This window comes from Temnothorax americanus, unplaced genomic scaffold (assembly GCF_048541705.1).
Source record: "Temnothorax americanus isolate GAGA-0224 unplaced genomic scaffold, ASM4854170v1 Scaffold211, whole genome shotgun sequence".
In the NCBI taxonomy this organism is placed as follows: domain Eukaryota; kingdom Metazoa; phylum Arthropoda; class Insecta; order Hymenoptera; family Formicidae; genus Temnothorax; species Temnothorax americanus.
In genome coordinates, this window is record NW_027509351.1 from 53827 (window position 1) to 70630 (window position 16804).

At 31.9% G+C, this 16804-nt stretch overlaps 3 protein-coding genes across 18 annotated transcripts; 2 read left to right on the plus strand and 1 right to left on the minus strand.

Annotated features, from left to right (window-relative positions):
- Positions 1-560: 560 nt before the first annotated feature.
- LOC143897948 (leucine-rich melanocyte differentiation-associated protein) lies at positions 561-11041 on the minus strand. Of its 10 annotated transcripts, none has more exons than XM_077406945.1 (6): positions 10971-11041; positions 7821-8075; positions 7448-7708; positions 5509-7350; positions 994-1246; positions 561-924 (listed from the first exon to the last, which is right to left on the minus strand). In XM_077406945.1, the coding sequence occupies exons 1-4, from the start codon at positions 11024-11026 to the stop codon at positions 7125-7127; spliced, it is 798 nt and encodes a 265-aa protein (XP_077263071.1). In that variant the 5' UTR covers positions 11027-11041; the 3' UTR covers positions 561-924; positions 994-1246; positions 5509-7124. The 10 variants fall into 10 exon arrangements, with proteins under 10 accessions (XP_077263071.1, XP_077263073.1, XP_077263075.1 ...); XM_077406947.1 differs by lacking the exon at positions 10971-11041 and adding exons at positions 8693-8829; positions 9471-9660 and having other exon boundaries at positions 561-1246; XM_077406949.1 differs by lacking the exon at positions 10971-11041 and adding exons at positions 8693-8829; positions 9415-9660 and having other exon boundaries at positions 561-1246.
- LOC143897950 (THAP domain-containing protein 2-like) lies at positions 9682-14285 on the plus strand. 5 transcript variants are annotated; one of them, XR_013257046.1, is made up of 5 exons: positions 9688-9990; positions 10109-10408; positions 11526-11799; positions 12392-12441; positions 14171-14285. XR_013257046.1 is itself a non-coding variant. In XM_077406954.1 (3 exons), the coding sequence occupies exons 1-3, from the start codon at positions 9926-9928 to the stop codon at positions 10564-10566; spliced, it is 393 nt and encodes a 130-aa protein (XP_077263080.1). In that variant the 5' UTR covers positions 9682-9925; the 3' UTR covers positions 10567-10979. The 5 variants fall into 5 exon arrangements, 2 of the variants coding, with proteins under 2 accessions (XP_077263080.1, XP_077263079.1); XR_013257047.1 differs by lacking the exon at positions 12392-12441; XR_013257045.1 differs by lacking the exon at positions 14171-14285 and having other exon boundaries at positions 12392-12867.
- LOC143897952 (uncharacterized) lies at positions 13999-15757 on the plus strand. 3 transcript variants are annotated; one of them, XR_013257048.1, is made up of 4 exons: positions 13999-14283; positions 14468-14636; positions 15229-15451; positions 15518-15757. XR_013257048.1 is itself a non-coding variant. In XM_077406960.1 (3 exons), exons 1-3 carry the CDS (start codon positions 14134-14136, stop codon positions 15544-15546), a joined length of 348 nt encoding a protein of 115 aa, XP_077263086.1. In that variant the 5' UTR covers positions 13999-14133; the 3' UTR covers positions 15547-15757. The 3 variants fall into 3 exon arrangements, 2 of the variants coding, with proteins under 2 accessions (XP_077263086.1, XP_077263087.1); XM_077406960.1 differs by lacking the exon at positions 15229-15451; XM_077406961.1 differs by lacking the exons at positions 15229-15451; positions 15518-15757 and adding an exon at positions 14752-15221.
- The last annotated feature ends 1047 nt before the right edge of the window (positions 15758-16804 follow it).

A 16804-nucleotide genomic window follows, 5' to 3' on the forward strand; every position in this document is an offset into this window, starting at 1 on the left:
GTAATATGTTGGTTAGCCGACACCATAAGCGCGTGTTTTGACATATGCGTGCTCGCCGTATATGAAATAATAATAAATATTTTATAAACACCTTTCTTAGATAGGCTACATGTGTGTCGTTGAAATAAATGTAATAAAAAATCGTACAATAACAAGGTGAGAAAATTTGTATTATAAAAATAAATAAAAAGATGTATAGATGTGTGGATAAATTATACAGTAAGATAATAAGAAATTAATACTGGTGCTGTAATAAATTGACAAATTACTGTTGCTTTGTAATTTTATTATTTTTGTAACAACATTAATGAGCAATAATAATTAATCACTGGCCAATGTATTACAATCAGTATTTATTTTCTATAAGAATATTACGTACATAAACAATATAAAATTCACAGTGACATATCAAATGCAATTCACTGTTAATTGCAGCTTCGACGTTCTTCAAATTGGAACAAATTTGTCATTATTGTCAAATGTATAGCTTAAAACCTGTGCGAAATGATGCTAGCATGAAAAGGAGGATGGAAAAGAGCAAAATGAAGAACAGACAAATGTCAGATAAGTAGCTAAACCCATATCGATGTATATTATTTACATATGTTTCGAAGATGCATAAATACAATATGAGCTCAAAATTAACATGTTTTGCTCTCTGGGTGTATGAGCGCACTATAATTTTTTATGTTGGATCGATTCTTTCCTTCGATTAATTTTTTTTGTTCCAGCTCTGGCATATAATGCTCTCCAAAACTTGTAAGATTAATTCACAACAGAAACAATCCAGCCAGCAATGCAGAATCTTCCAGGAGATACATAGACGCGTATCGAGCTACGTCAATCCCGTCTAAAGCAGTCACTTTCGCAGGACTTAGATTGGAATGATGTTGAACAGCGAACAAGCCATCAGGTTGCATCCAACTGAGAAATGTGTGGAACCAGAGATGACCAGAGATCTGTGTGTATGATTTATTTTGGTCTATCACACACCTTTAAACATTTTCGTCCCGATACTCGTTGAAATGTGATGTTATGCTGTTTAAAAGCTGCCAATTAATTTTAACGCGAGTCCATATAAATACGAATCTTCCATATTGCTCTCAACACAATTAACTTCAGCTAATTGAAGTTTGGAACGTTCCTGGAGCGATTTCTTTTAAATAATTTGTCTCATTTCTCTTTGGGCACAGAGACATTTTTGAGTGACAAATACGAAATACATAAGAGACCGAACCGATACACCCTGCGGAATTATTTCTGCTTTAGAAATGGAACAAATCATTTTTAGCATAGCTTAAAGTCGTCCGGGGGTAGGTTTTTTTTAGTATAAAGGTGTCTTCCGCAGGGTGTATCGGTTCGGTCTCTTATGTATTTCGTATTTGTCACTCAGAAATGTCTGTGTGCCAAAGGAGAAATGGGACAAATCATTTTTAAAAAATCGCTCTAGGAACGTTCCAAACTTCAACTAGCTGTGCTATTTGCTTATTTTATCCTTGTTTTACATCTGATGAGCGATAAAGATAGAATGATGCAATAGCGCTAATAGCGCGCTTTCCGAACGCAGCCTATATGAAATATTAAAGTAACAATAGAATGTATTACAATATATTTATTTCTTTTTTCCGACAAGTTCACTCAGTCTATTCAACATTAATAATAAATCAACATTTTCTATATCTCTTTCTAATTCTTGCCAAATGTTTTTTAGTGTGTTTTCTTTTTCTTTTACGTTTCTACGCTCCACTCTCGCCCAGAATTTCGGTTGCTTTAAATAACTGTGTATAGTTTTTTTATGCTCCGTAAGGTACGCTGTAAATAATATTTAATATTGAGAAGTATATGATTATATTCTGCAACAAAATATTTGCATAGGCGTTTACAACGTACATAAAAATTCCACAATTGTCGAATGTTTTTGTAATTGTGCTTTTAGTTCTCGGTTGTGTCTTTCTGAAATGTTATTTGTTCCATGTGTTTCATTGAATATACAGAACGAATTGGGCTTAAAGCCATTGATCCACGTTTCCTTGTAATAAGAGAAAAATGGTTGCAACATCTTGCAATCCTCAAAAATAACATTTTCTATTAAGTGGAAGCCTTCTACTATTAATTCTTCGGGTAAATATGCCAAACATATTAATAATTTTGTTGCCGCCCAACCTAATTCTTTTTCTCTGCCTTTCAAAATTCCGCGTTTATCAGCATTTTGCACCAATGCTTATAATGCGAAACAAGTATGAAAAACATTGGATGCGCATTGTATACACATTAATGTATATGTATATTGTTATTATATTTTTTATTATCTGACTGTAATGGAAAAAGCAGCCAATTACTTTTACGTAGGGAAAAACAATTTTTAATGCCTTGTGTTCGACTTTCTCAAAATCACATATCGCTGTATCTGGTTCAATTTTTATAATATTTACAATAGTTTTTAAAATGTCTACATAATTTTCAGTTTTTCGTCCTTCCATTATTGCATACACAATTGGAAATGTCTGAAATTTGAAAAAAATTATTTTATTTATAGATTTAGATAATATATGTAGAATGCCTTTTGCAATTTAATACATTAATTAAATCATGAACTAGTAAATTATTTGTTTTGCTTACTCTATCATTGTGTCTCATTACTATAATTTATAATTGACAGTTTCAATTGTGGTACTATCGCAAATGTACCATCAACATGGATGATATCTTTTTCCGTATTGACATTCATAATTTTTTCTGTTAATGCTTGATCAATAAAAGTAGTAGTTTTCGTATCGTTATTTTTTATGATAAATTCTACAACGAAGGCGTCTGCCGCATCTAGCTTAAGTAATTGCCTCCAGTTATCTTTTTGTAAACAACAATGCAAATTATTCAAATCTTGTGGAATCTGTCCAATACATTTTTTTTATGTCGTTTAATAGTTGTGTTTATAACAGCATTTACTGTCTATTAAGTCTACTTCATTGCTTCTTACTCATTTTTTAAGTATTCTTTTTTAATCATTCTTGTTGTTTCATACGATGGGGAAGCTTCGATTTCTTTTTTCAGTTCGCCCAATTCAGGTACAGACATTTCATGCCGTTCATGTCTCTCACTTGTAAGAAATTCATTATTTTTTATTGTTAATCGCGCTGTACATTTTATGTCTTTGTTTTTCCGGAAACTGCATTCGTAATATCTGCGAGAAAAATATTCGTAATTAAATGCAACAAATACAAAGATGCGTTTTGAAACTCAACCGGACAACCTTTCTGTCCATTGTACGTACTTCGTATCTCCGTTGGAGCTGTTATAATGGTAATTATATCCTTCGTGTAACAGTTTTGGCATTTGAAGCCTTGCTGTATTATATTCTCGCCTTTCTGCCATATTAAACAATACAGCAACAACAAACACAATCTAATTGACACTTGTGCCTAGGAAAGATTGCACACAACAATGGAGAAAAACAAAAGCATTCTTAAAACAGCAGGCATATTTTTTCCCGCCTGCATATAAACTATTACGAGAATTTGTAACGACTATTGGGAACATATATTGTATTTGTTGCATTTAATTATGAATATTTTTCTCGCAGATATTACGAATGCAGTTTCCGGAAAAACAAAGACGTAAAATGTACAGCGCGATTAACAATAAAAAATAATGAATTTCTTACAAGTGAGAGACATGAACGACATGAAATGTCTGTACCTGAATTGGGCGAACTGAAAAAAGAAATCGAAGCTTCCCCATCGTATGAAACAACAAGAATGATTAAAAAAAAAATACTTAAAAAATGAGTAAGAAGCAATGAAGTAGACTGAATAGACAGTAAATGCTGTTATAAACACAACTATTAAACGACATAAAAAAAATGTATTGGACAGATTCCACAAGATTTGAATAATTTGCATTGTTGTTTACAAAAAGATAACTGGAAGCAATTACTTAAGCTAGATGCGGCAGACGCCTTCGTTGTAGAATTTATCATAAAAATTAACGATACGAAAACTACTACTTTTATTGATCAAGCATTAACAAAAAAAATTATGAATGTCAATACGGAAAAAGTTATCATCTATGTTGATGGTATATTTGCGATAGTACCACAATTGAAACTGTCAATTATAGATTATTGTAATGAGACACAATGATAGAGTAAGCAAAACAAATAATTTACTAGTTCATGATTTAATTAATGTATTAAATTGCAAAAGGCATTCTACATATTATCTAAATCTATAAATAAAATAATTTTTTTCAAATTTCAGACATTTCCAATTGTGTATGCAATAATGGAAGGACGAAAAACTGAAAATTATGTAGACATTTTAAAAACTATTGTAAATATTATAAAAATTGAACCAGATACAGCGATATGTGATTTTGAGAAAGCCGAACACAAGGCATTAAAAATTGTTTTTCCCTACGTAAAAGTAATTGGCTGCTTTTTCCATTACAGTCAGATAATAAAAAATATAATAACAATATACATATACATTAATGTGTATACAATGCGCATCCAATGTTTTTCATACTTGTTTCGCATTATAAGCATTGGTGCAAAATGCTGATAAACGCGGAATTTTGAAAGGCAGAGAAAAAGAATTAGGTTGGGCGGCAACAAAATTATTAATATGTTTGGCATATTTACCCGAAGAATTAATAGTAGAAGGCTTCCACCTAATAGAAAATGTTATTTTTGAGGATTGCAAGATGTTGCAACCATTTTTCTCTTATTACAAGGAAACGTGGATCAATGGCTTTAAGCCCAATTCGTTCTGTATATTTAATGAAACACATGGAACAAATAACATTTCAGAAAGACACAACCGAGAACTAAAAGCACAATTACAAAAACATTCGACAATTGTGGAATTTTTATGTACGTTGTAAACGCCTATGCAAATATTTTGTTGCAGAATATAATCATATACTTCTCAATATTAAATATTATTTACAGCGTACCTTACGGAGCATCAAAAAACTATACCCAGTTATTTAAAGCAACCGAAATTCTGGGCGAGAGTGGAGCGTAGAAACGTAAAAGAAAAAGAAAACACACTAAAAAACATTTGGCAAGAATTAAAAAGAGATATAGAAAATGTTGATTTATTATTAATGTTGAATAAACTGAGTGAACTTGTCGGAAAAAAGAAATAAATATATTGTAATACATTCTATTGTTACTTTAATATTTCATATAGGCTGCGTTCGGGAAGCGCGCTATTAGCGCTATTGCATCATTCTATATTTATCGCTCATCAGATGTAAAACAAGGATAAAATAAGCAAATAGCACAGCTAGTTGAAGTTTGGAACGTTCCTGGAGCGATTTTGTAAAAATGATTTGTCTCATTTCTCCTTTAACACACAGACATTTCTGAGTGACAAATACGAAATACATAAGAGACCAAACCGATACACATTATAATTTATTTTATTGAAATATTCTTTTCAGGTATTTTAAAGTCTTGGTTATCTTATCTCTATCAAGTCAAAATAAAAATATAGACAAACTCACACTTTCTCACAGCCTCTGTAGAATTCTCTCACGATATCACAACAATACAACGATTACGTGTAGTCATCGACGCCATAGTGTTTTTCTTCCATCTAGGGCGTCTAGAGTAGAGTCCCTATATACGTGACATTCACGCCATGTTGTTGCACTCCCAAAGTCTGTCCAGACTCTTATAAAGGGACTCTAGATTCTCTATCTACAAAAATATACGTAAACTCTGCTCTAACAGAAAAGCTGCAAGCTTATTGGCTAAAAACTGTGCGATAGCCAATCAATTTGCAGCCTTTCTGTTAGAGCAGTGTTTGCACATACGTTTCTTGTTAGAGAATCGGGCCCATGTGGTACAGATATCACGTTAGGCATTTTTACATTTTTTTCAATCATTACTAATTATTTTACAATCCCACCCTTCATTAGTACCTAAACTTTACTCCTGTAAAAGGATTTTGCGATCTATGAAGCCGTTTCAAAATTAGACCTTTGACAGATATATGTGGTACAGATATCTCATCGTTCGGCATTTTTACATTTTTTTCAATTATTACTAATTATTTTACAATCCCACCCTTATTTATTAGTACCTAAACTTTACTCCTGTAAAAGGATTTTGCGATCTGTAAAGCCGTTTCAAAATGAGATCTTTGAAATGTAATTGTAGGTAATTTGGACGGCTTTAGCATCCCCTTAAAGCAACAGGTCCTGTATACAAAAATGTCCTAAATTCAGTTGCTTTTCATCTTTTACATTCAAATACAAAACGTGGTTTCCGGTTAATTTCGTATGGTATATTATCTTTTTGAACTTCTAATTTCGATAACTTTGTTCTATCAATAAATTTGAACAACTTTTGTCTGAAATATTTTTTTATTTGCCTAATACTTTTTGAGATATTCAAGGAAAACTTGGTAATTTTTACAATATTTAGCTTATATCTCGATAATTGTTTTTCAGAGAGGAAAGTTATACTGTACTTTTTTACTTGATTTGGTCTCAAGAATATGATGTTGCAATAGTACCCCAACTTTCTTAAATACTTGTGTATACATGACAGCTCCAAGTAGATGTATACACAAATATTTAAAGAAGTTTAAAAATTATAAGTAAATCAAGTTTATAAAAAATCTAAAAAAAATCTGAGTGTATTTTAAAGTTGAAATAACAAAAAATCGCGGACCAAATCCGAGAGATCGAGGGTCAAACCCAGGATTTGGCATGAAATTCCCCCATTATATATTTATATAATGGGGAATTTCATGCCAAATCCTGAGTCCATATATATATATATATATATATATATATATATATATATATATATGTATATATATACATAAATACGCAAGCGGAACACAATAAAAAATTGATATGCATCGTACGTATATCTATAAATAAGATAAGTTATTTGTTCGTATAGCTGCATCTTTGATATAACTGTTATAAGAAGTGACTATTAAATGCGCTTATATACGTTATATTTTGTATGAAAACACTACAAAATGCCTTTGTGTATTGCTTTTGTAATTGGCACATGTTTCTTCTGGAATGCAGAATATTATAATTTCATCTCATCGCTGAAAAAGCATTGTCAGGACTTCTTCCGAGCCGTGCTTTAATACTGTTCAGACAATCAAATTTGTCCCATTCAGTACTCTTTGTTTGTCAGATGCTGATGGCTTAGAACATACAGCCATTTTATTATGCAGATCCTTAATGCATTCCGGTACTACAACAAAGTCTTCGAGCAATGATCGTCTAAATAGTTTCTTAGCTTGTAGTAGTTGTTGCTCGGTCACAGTTCTGTCATCCAAGTGTACCAAGTGCGGGAACCAAGATAGCACGTACAACCTGTTTAGAAGTTTAACGCAATTGCGACAAATAATCAAATAAGAGAAATTATATTTCTATGATCTAATATGAAATTAAAGGAAATATCTTCTAATACCTATATCGAATATGATCACAGAAATCTCCACCGTTAAGGTAACTAGGTGCCGCTTCGTTTCCCATAAGAGACAAGTATTTAAGGTTCGGTACGCTTCTATGGAGATTCTTGATAAAGGGATATAGATTTTTTATACAGTTATGATTCAACCAAAGAAGCTCGAGGTTTGGTATGTTTGGAAATACAGTGATATCATCTATTTTATTGTGATCCAAATTGACAGACCTTAAATTGTCGAACTCTGATAAAAACTGCAAGTTTCTGAAATGCCAAAGCAATTCGTTTTAACTTTACTGAATGTATTATCATGTTACAAATATAGCTTTGTCTCTTTCACAAATCTTACTGTCACTAATGTCAGATATTTACTTACCTACTGAACATGTTGTTACTGATATCTAAATGTTGTATAGTAAGACTGTAATCTTGTATGATGTTATATGGTATGGTGAAAAGATCTTCGTACGCAAGTGACAAAGAATCAACTTGGTTCTTAGATAAATCATCCGAGGTCAATGATTGTCGAGAATGTTTATCCGCAAATACTAACGCTCCCAGACAAGTCATGGCATATTCTTCTGTCTCTTCTACTTCCAGAGAATAGTTTTCCTCATTGTTAGCACCCAACCTGCAAAACACAAGCTTAATATATAATAGCATTATATAAAAGAACAGCAAGCAAATAACAGAAAATGTACAAAAGAGGACTATCACACATATATTAAATGTAGATATTATATATATATATATATATATATATATATATATATATGACATTTTGAAAAATCTACTTTAAATTACATCCTATATACTCAAGTGCATTACTGTAAACTCTGTCTTTTTTTATAATTTAAATATGAATTACTAATCAAATTATATATAAAATATAAATATACATAATTTTATATTTTATATATATTTATAAACAACTATCTAATATACTAATAATCCAAATTTAGTTAAATTAGTATATATAATAGGTTTATTATATATTATTGTTCAATGTTCAATGTATAAAAACTGAATTTTACAAGTATTTAAGTCTTTTAATTGAAGGAAAATAACATACTGACTATAAAAACTGAACTTTACAGTATTCAATTCTCTTAACCAAAAAAGAATAACACATTGACCATAATTAACAATTAATTGCACAAGAATTTATGCTATTGGATAGCTCTGATAACGGAACGAAGATAACAAACTGCACAAACATAAGCAGCAAACAAGCAGCATCCTACTCACATTACTCTTATTTTAACTGCACCTTACGATGAGCTAGCCTGATAGATAGATCAAAATATTCCACGCTTCTCACTTATCGATAAACTTGAAGTAAACATCTAATTCCGACGATGGGATAATCGCGCGAATAGATGTAACTACGTCCAAAGAAAAAAATCCATTTTCAAATAAAACAAATTATCATACTCCTAACGACTTGGAACACGACATAAACTCGCACTGGGGATCAACTTGATCAGGTGAAGTTATCGCATACCGGATTGAAATATGATAAGATATGAGAAAAAGAGAGATGGGCTTCAGAAGCATCGCGAGAATACCCGGGACCCGTGAATACGCGAAATCGGTGTGACTTGAACAATAGATACTACGTTTACGCGAGCGTTACTTCTGTAGTAACTTATGATAATTCACCCGTTTACGCGGAATAAATTATCGTAAGTTACTACAAAATCCCGTTTACGCGAAGGAATTATCGTAAGTTACTACAGAAGTAACGCTCGCGTAAACGTAGTAAGAGAGAGATTAGGGTATTAGAGGTTATATAAGCACACGTGTTCACCAAAAGATATGTTGCGATGGATGCGCGATATACATTTGGGAACTTGAGAACAAACGGGAGATAAGTAACTTATTGACGTAAACAATTTCCATTAAAATAGCTCACTAATCCGTCATAGTTATTAACATTCAAATTAAATTTTTTTTAGACGTCACTTAACTAATTTCTGTGCTCGCGTTTTGTTTTCTTAAATAATTCATCACGCAATGGACTCACTGTGTTACGCACTCCTCAAATCGAACTGACGTTCGAATTATTCGCTGAATTTTCCTACATTATCTTGTTTTCGAATCTTCCCACCGAAATGGATAAGGAACTCTCCCACGACCCACGACTCGTTTTACGCAGACAAGATGGAGCCACCACGAAGAGCACCCATCATATGTGACATATCAGACATAGACATATGTGTCACAACACTCACAACATAAGTATATGGACTGCGCGATCACTACAAAAAGTGTCCGGAGAATTAGACAAAGAGGGAACGAGGTTAGAGGCAATTGCTCTCTTTTTCTAATGCTTCTATTGGTCGCTTTTATCCCTACCTAGAGGATGTAAGAAACGTATTGCAAAGATGATGAACCTATTTCTTCGTTTTATAAAGTGTGTGTTTATCGTCAATTGACGTCATACATTAATTCTGAAAAAAAAAAAAACATTCTTTAAGTATGGTGTTCACGTGTTTCATCTGCAAAAAGAGATCAGACAAATTGCAAGATTTGTCGTTTCATCGGTGAGTATATAATAATAGTTTGTAACTACAAATATTATTAGATTAAACAATTATTAGATTTGGTTATGTATCACGCATGTGACACTTTTGTGAATTTTGGGTTATTTTGTGATTGTAGATTTCCGTCAAACTCTATCGCTCGACAACAATGGCTAGATATTATCGGAAAATCGGAAGAAGTCATAGGAAAAGCAACAACCATTTGTTCGAGACATTTTGACACTGAATGTTTTCGTTATGGGCTAGTCAATGGAAAAAGGTTTCTGAAACCAGGGACTAAACCAACTATAAATTTTGGTATAAGTGCTCCAATAAATATTCCGAACATGACAGAATTTTCTTCTATACAAACCAGTAATATCCCAACCAATGAACCAGCATTGCGATCAAGTATTGAAGAGTTGGCCACATCAAATAAGTAAGTATATTATGTATTTTATTTTAAGTTTTGAATATTTTTGTTTATGTAGTATTAGAGTTAAGGATGTATTGCACCTATTTTCAAAGCGCTACCAAGTAGATAAAAATTTGTAAGAATGTTCTTTTAGTCTTCCTGATGTGCTACAAGAAAAGTAGAAACGAATCCACTAAACGCTTGCTGAGATATAACGATTTTAATTTTCACTGATTTTACACGTATTAATTCTTATGGGAAGAGACGATTTTGACGGATAAAACAGCTAAAGAAATGTTAAAGGAGCGCTACCAATATTTTGAATTTTTTGTACATGTATTATAGTATACGAATAGAGGAAAATATCTGCCAAATTTCAATTGTCTTCACACTACACCGTTTTAAAGAAATAAATTATAACTTGAGATAATTGTGCTGTGTCGGCACAAATGTATCTCGATGGCTCGTGAAAGCGCGGCAATCAGCTGGGCAAGCGAAGCATAATCTATGGCTGTGGCTGTCGCTACACGTATAGCTTTTCGTTGAGCGAGTCTTTTTTCATAAACTGCTTGTGTCACTATTTTACCTTTCCACCGATAACTTTTCGTGTTTGACATTGTAAAAATGTAAACGAACAGACATAACCTCGCAGCTCGCATCAAGTCTCGCACTACTGTGCAAGGCTGCCAACCTACATGAATCGAGTCATAGAGAGTCGCATAACAATGTTTATAATAAATAATATTCAAAATTATTGTTTATATGATACATATTTATCTTTTTTGACATTATTAAAGTCACATTTGTTTATCAACACTGCTGAATAATGTCTTTCGTTTTGAAATAATTTGACATTATAAAGTTGAAATCAGGGCATTTTTACTGCCAAAAGTTTAGGCTCATAAATTACAAAAATTGCAAATAATACTGGAAAAAACATTTGTAAAGTAAAAAATACCTTTCTAAGAGTAAAAATAAGACTCCTACTATTATTTGAGTATCTTACATCTAAATTTACTATGCGTTAAACGTAGATATTCAAGTATTTCAAATTTTATGCAACTTTTGTCTAAGATTGTACCAGCGATACATCCTTAAATAATATATGATTTTGTAAATATGTATGTATAATATTTTATAGGCGGAAACAAGAACCACCACTGACTGAAGTTATTGCTGCAAAAAAGATTCGACTAACTGATCTTACATGGGAAGAACTTTCCGAGTCATCAATGCGAGGAAAAGCTTTGTGGAACGCTGCAAAACAAGAGCTATTAAATAAAGAAAAAAAGATTGAGTGCTTACAGCGTAAAGTTCGACGGTTGAAACAGAAGGTTTCAAGCTTGAAAAATTGTTGACAAAACATTTATTTAAGAAGAATTTAATAATGGCCAGATGAATTAAAACTCTTACACGTAAGTGATATAGAGAATGCTGTTAATGAACGCAATGAATAAATTAGTACATTCATTATATAAATATGAGATATAAATATGAGAATAATCAATGTCGGTCTTGCAGTAATCTGCGGCAGATCTTATTGGTGCCTAATAATAATTATTGAATTTTACAATCTCCTGCTCATGTGAACTGTGCGTCACATATTCGTCGATTTTCAATTATTGTAATTAATTATTAGATTAGATTAGATTAGATTTTGTAAATGTAGATATTGTAAGTTTATTATTTTCATTTTTCTTAAATATAAACACAGCAAATAAATTAGTAAATTAATCATCGAATTTAATAAATCTTTGCTTATGTCGTAATTATACATACAGCAATTGTAATTTTATTTAAAATACTAATATTAAATTTTATTTCATTTTATTAAAAATTTTTTTATACTGCGATTATTTGCATTGGACTCTATATTTATGAAAGGAGGAATCTGCAATGTCGGCTTTGGTTAAATCTTGGTGCGACATAGCATAGATCAATTTTACTGCATTTTTTATTTACTTAGAAATTAATTTATTATATATTATTTATTTCCTTTTTTTTTAGTCTACGATGGATCCCGTAGCTGAGGCCTTGTTTAAACAAATCATTTCAAAGTAAAAAAAATTTTAGAATTCCCATTACAACTACAAACCTTTGCATCAACTCTTCTATTTTTGTCACCAAAGGCTTATGCATATATACGAAAAGTATTTTCTCTTTTTCTACCTCATTCTTCCACTGTTCGAAAATGGTTTACGTCTGTTGATAGTAGACTAGAAATATCTAAACTAGCATTGCAAGTTACTTGAAGAAAAGCTGCTACTATAGCTCAGAAAAAGAAAAAAGTTTATTATGTAGTGTTACAGTTGATGATATGGCCATTAGAAAGCACTTACGATGGAATAGAACAAAATATACCGGTTTTGTTAGCGATGCTAATGATAGTAGCGATAAAAAAAAAGAACTGTAATGGCAACCCAAGCCATGATAGTGATGGTTGTTTGTTTAAATGAGCATTGAAAAATTCCTATGGGCTATTATTTTATTAATAGTTTAAATGGAGAAGAAAGAGCACGGCTTGTATCACAATGTTTAACGAGTTTGGATGATATTGGAATCAACGTAGTTTCACTGACATTCGATGGAGCACAGAGTAATGTAAAGATGGCTAAGAAGCTAGGTGCAGAATTTAATTTTACAGAAAAAGCGAGCATGCATTTTCCGCATCCTATTACCAAAGAGCCTATTTTTGTAATAATTGATGCATTAAACTAGTTCGGAATGCGTTAGCTACAAGAAAAGTTCAGTACGATAGTGAAGGAAATGCTATAGAATGGAAATGTTTTCAGGCCCTTGTAAGAAAAGTACGGACTACATGCAGCCACAAAAATTAGAAAACGTCATTTAAACTGGGCCCAGAAAAAGATGAAAGTTAAATTAGCAACACAGACATTCAGCGCGAGTACAGCTCACGCGCTCTATTTTCTTAGATGTGATATAAAACATCCCGAATTTGTTGGATCTGAAGCCACATAAAATTTTTGTCTTATTATGAATAATTGTTTTGTCTCCTGAATTCTCGACAAAAAGTGGCTAAAGTTTCCAGTAAACAATGCATAAATAGAAACAACGTAGCTAAAATACGATCAGATATTCAGTTATACAAGACTTTCATCAGTACACTTAAAGATGGTAATAAACCGATTTTTGAGTCAAAACGAAGAATGGGTTTCTTTGGTATCATATGAGGGCCTTATAAAATGTTGTTGCTACATTCGATAAATGGTCAACGTCAGAAACTGCACTCTTAGAGTATTTGCTGACATACAAACTCTCTCAAGATCACGTCGAGCTCTTCTTCTCAGCTATTAGATCGATCGCGGTGGACACAACAACAACCCGACCGCCGAGCAGTTTGAGTCTGCATTCAAGTGGTTATTGGTTTATGCGCAAATCAAATGCTCAGATATGCAAATTGTCTACTTCAGAGATAGCACTTGTTTATTACAAACTCCCAAAGTTCTTGATAGGCCGGCTCTTAAAACTCATGATAATGATATTGTTGACATGCATAAAATCAGTAAAACTCTTAAGGTTTCTTCCAGCACTTCTTTGGATTATGACTATATAGCAGCATACTGCATGAGGGCGGTAATTGAGAGCTGATATTTGTTTACTGATGTTGAGTAATTTTTTCTGTCATGTTCTTTGTTTAATTTACTGAACCATGGTTTGCAAATGCTATAATATGCAAAACTACACTTGTGCGAGTGGAAGAACTGAGCAGTAAAGTTAATGTCACAATTATGAATCAGACGCGACTCAACTGGTCTTTTCTTCCAGCTGAGAAGAGAATTATTCGTCCATCAGATCTCCCGGCTCTTCCTGTTTACACAGAGGATGATCTGAAAGCTATGGAGAGATTTTTGGAGGACGACTCCAATTTGTCAGCAATGGTAAGTTTAAGGATGTTTTATATTGATTTTTCACGTGTAATATGGAGTCCTAGCCAAACATATCCGAAAATGATGACTTTCTGATTTTGTTATATTTGTTCTATACATGCTTAACATTCTACTTGTACTATTTTATATCCCTATGTCAGCGAACTGTATATGTGATTAATTGTTTTATTTTTAGGTTCAGTACTTGGCTTCATTTTCCTTGAATAAAATTGAAGGGAAAGCAGCTGCTCAAGTTATGACAAAGTTGATATCTAATACGCTGGCCTGTTCCTATAATTTTAAGGGTACTGACGGAGGTGGAAAAAAGGGCTTTCAAAATCTGCATTTTTGGGAGGTAGTTCAAGGTATGCATTTGAAGGCTCTTGAAGATTATTGGATATTTGAATAGTGACATTTTTTATTAGTATGGAAAAATAAAGTATCTCTACAATTTTCATCCACTGTTTATATACAATATAGGTGTAACTATGGGAATTTAATATATATACGTTGAATAATTCACGTCTTCAAATATTAAGTTAGTGCGTATTCTTTGATGTAAATATATCAACTTGATTTGATCATTGCCTTTCTAAATTGTGTTATTAAGGGGATCCTGCAGCCGTATGATTTACCGACATTATCGTTTTTTGATGGATCTTTTAATTGGCTTTATAGAATTGCAAAATACTTTTACAGAATTAAAGTACGCACAAAAATCTAGGGTAACAAACGCGATTTTATATCAAAAACACCAAAAAATTAAAAATATTACTTATTTGGGCACATACGCATCTGTCACCTGACGACAATATTTGCTTAAAACAAAAATTCTGCAGTTTATACATACATAATGTTTATCATCTGCCCTTGGAAAAACATGTAGGAATAATATCGTGCAAGTAGAAGTAAGATTCAATAACGTACAAAAAAAGATCCATTGAAAAATTATTTTAGTAATGCAAATACGGATGCAGAATGACAAGAAGAGCAGCAACAGTAGTTGTTGGATCTTGCGAGAGATGGCGAGCAATCGAAAAAAGGACAGATGTCTGAGATTTTATTTCGTTAGACAAAGACAGATATAGGCAAAATAAAATTAGAAAGGTTGACATTATCGACATCGAGAAAGTTCGTCTATCACTGCAGGATCCCCTTAAGGACTAAATGGATATAGTCTGTAAGCTGTGTTGGTATTTATTAGCGGAAAATATATAATTATATTTTATATATTATATATTTTTAGGTGTGATATATACAAATGTAACTTGCTGAAAGTGATCTCTCAGATGCCAAAGACTCTGTGATGTCCTGGTTGCGAAATGCCCCCTGGCGGAAGCAAGAGAAAGGGTTTGACACTGGGAAGAAAAAGAGCACTCTTGCAAAAGAAACAACTCTTAAGGAAACAAAATAATAAATTTTTTTCCAGTGTTACCTGTTACATATGATATTTTTTGTCGGTTGTAATATATATAAAGTTATGATATAGCTTGTCTATTAATGATCAAACCAATTGTGATTTCCATTAGTTATTTAAGGCACTCAGCGCAGATGTGAAATGGGTCGTTTTTATTTTCGATTTTTCCGATATTTACGTGCAGTATTTACACGAGATGTTTTACACGAGCAACAAATAGATTTTTGCTGCTTTGTATAATAATTTTTTTATTTAGTTTTTTTTATATTTGGAATTTTTGACACAATTACCAATTTGAATTTTTATTTGTTTTATTTTTTTTAGTAAGCTTTAGTAGTAGTGATTAATTACCTAAAAAAAAAAAAAGAAAGTGGTAGTATTATACCTCGAAAAAACCTAAGTAACAAGTTTTAGATCTTTATATCTCAAAAAATCTCGAAAAAATCTAAGCAGTAGTATCTTTATTTCCGAAAAATTATAACCCAAGTGATACACGTCACAAAATTATGTTACCTTATCAAAAAGAACAGTCGCGCTTCAAGTGATCTATTACAATTACAAAAAAGAAATGATATCTCTTTAAATTAGAGCGCCAATTACAGAGAGAACATGTATATTGCCTCAAAAAATAATTGTTGCACTACTTTGAAAAATCTTTACATTGTGTCAATTAGAAAAGAATGTATAATAACAATTTTATAAGGTTAAAAAATTTTATTTAAATTTAACAAGGGAATACAAGATATTTAAATACAAAGTTATTTACATGTGTATTTTTTAATGGCCACAAAGAATTACAGAGGTAACAGTACAAAATAAAAATATTTTATTAAAATACATAAATTTTTCTTGTAAAAAAACTTGGCGCTGATAGACCTTTTAAATAAATAAGGACAACAATAAATAAAAATAATTCAGAAAAGAATGCAATGGGAGTAATATTAAATGATTATCAGCGTGGATGTGGGAGTGAGTGATATGGGTGTGCGTGACTACGCGGACGGCGGATAATGCGGCTTATAATTAAGTATAGAATAAGTTTATTTATTTATTTAAAATTTCGAGGTCTAGCAGCGCCAAGTTTTTTTACAAGAAAAATTTATGTATTTTAATAAA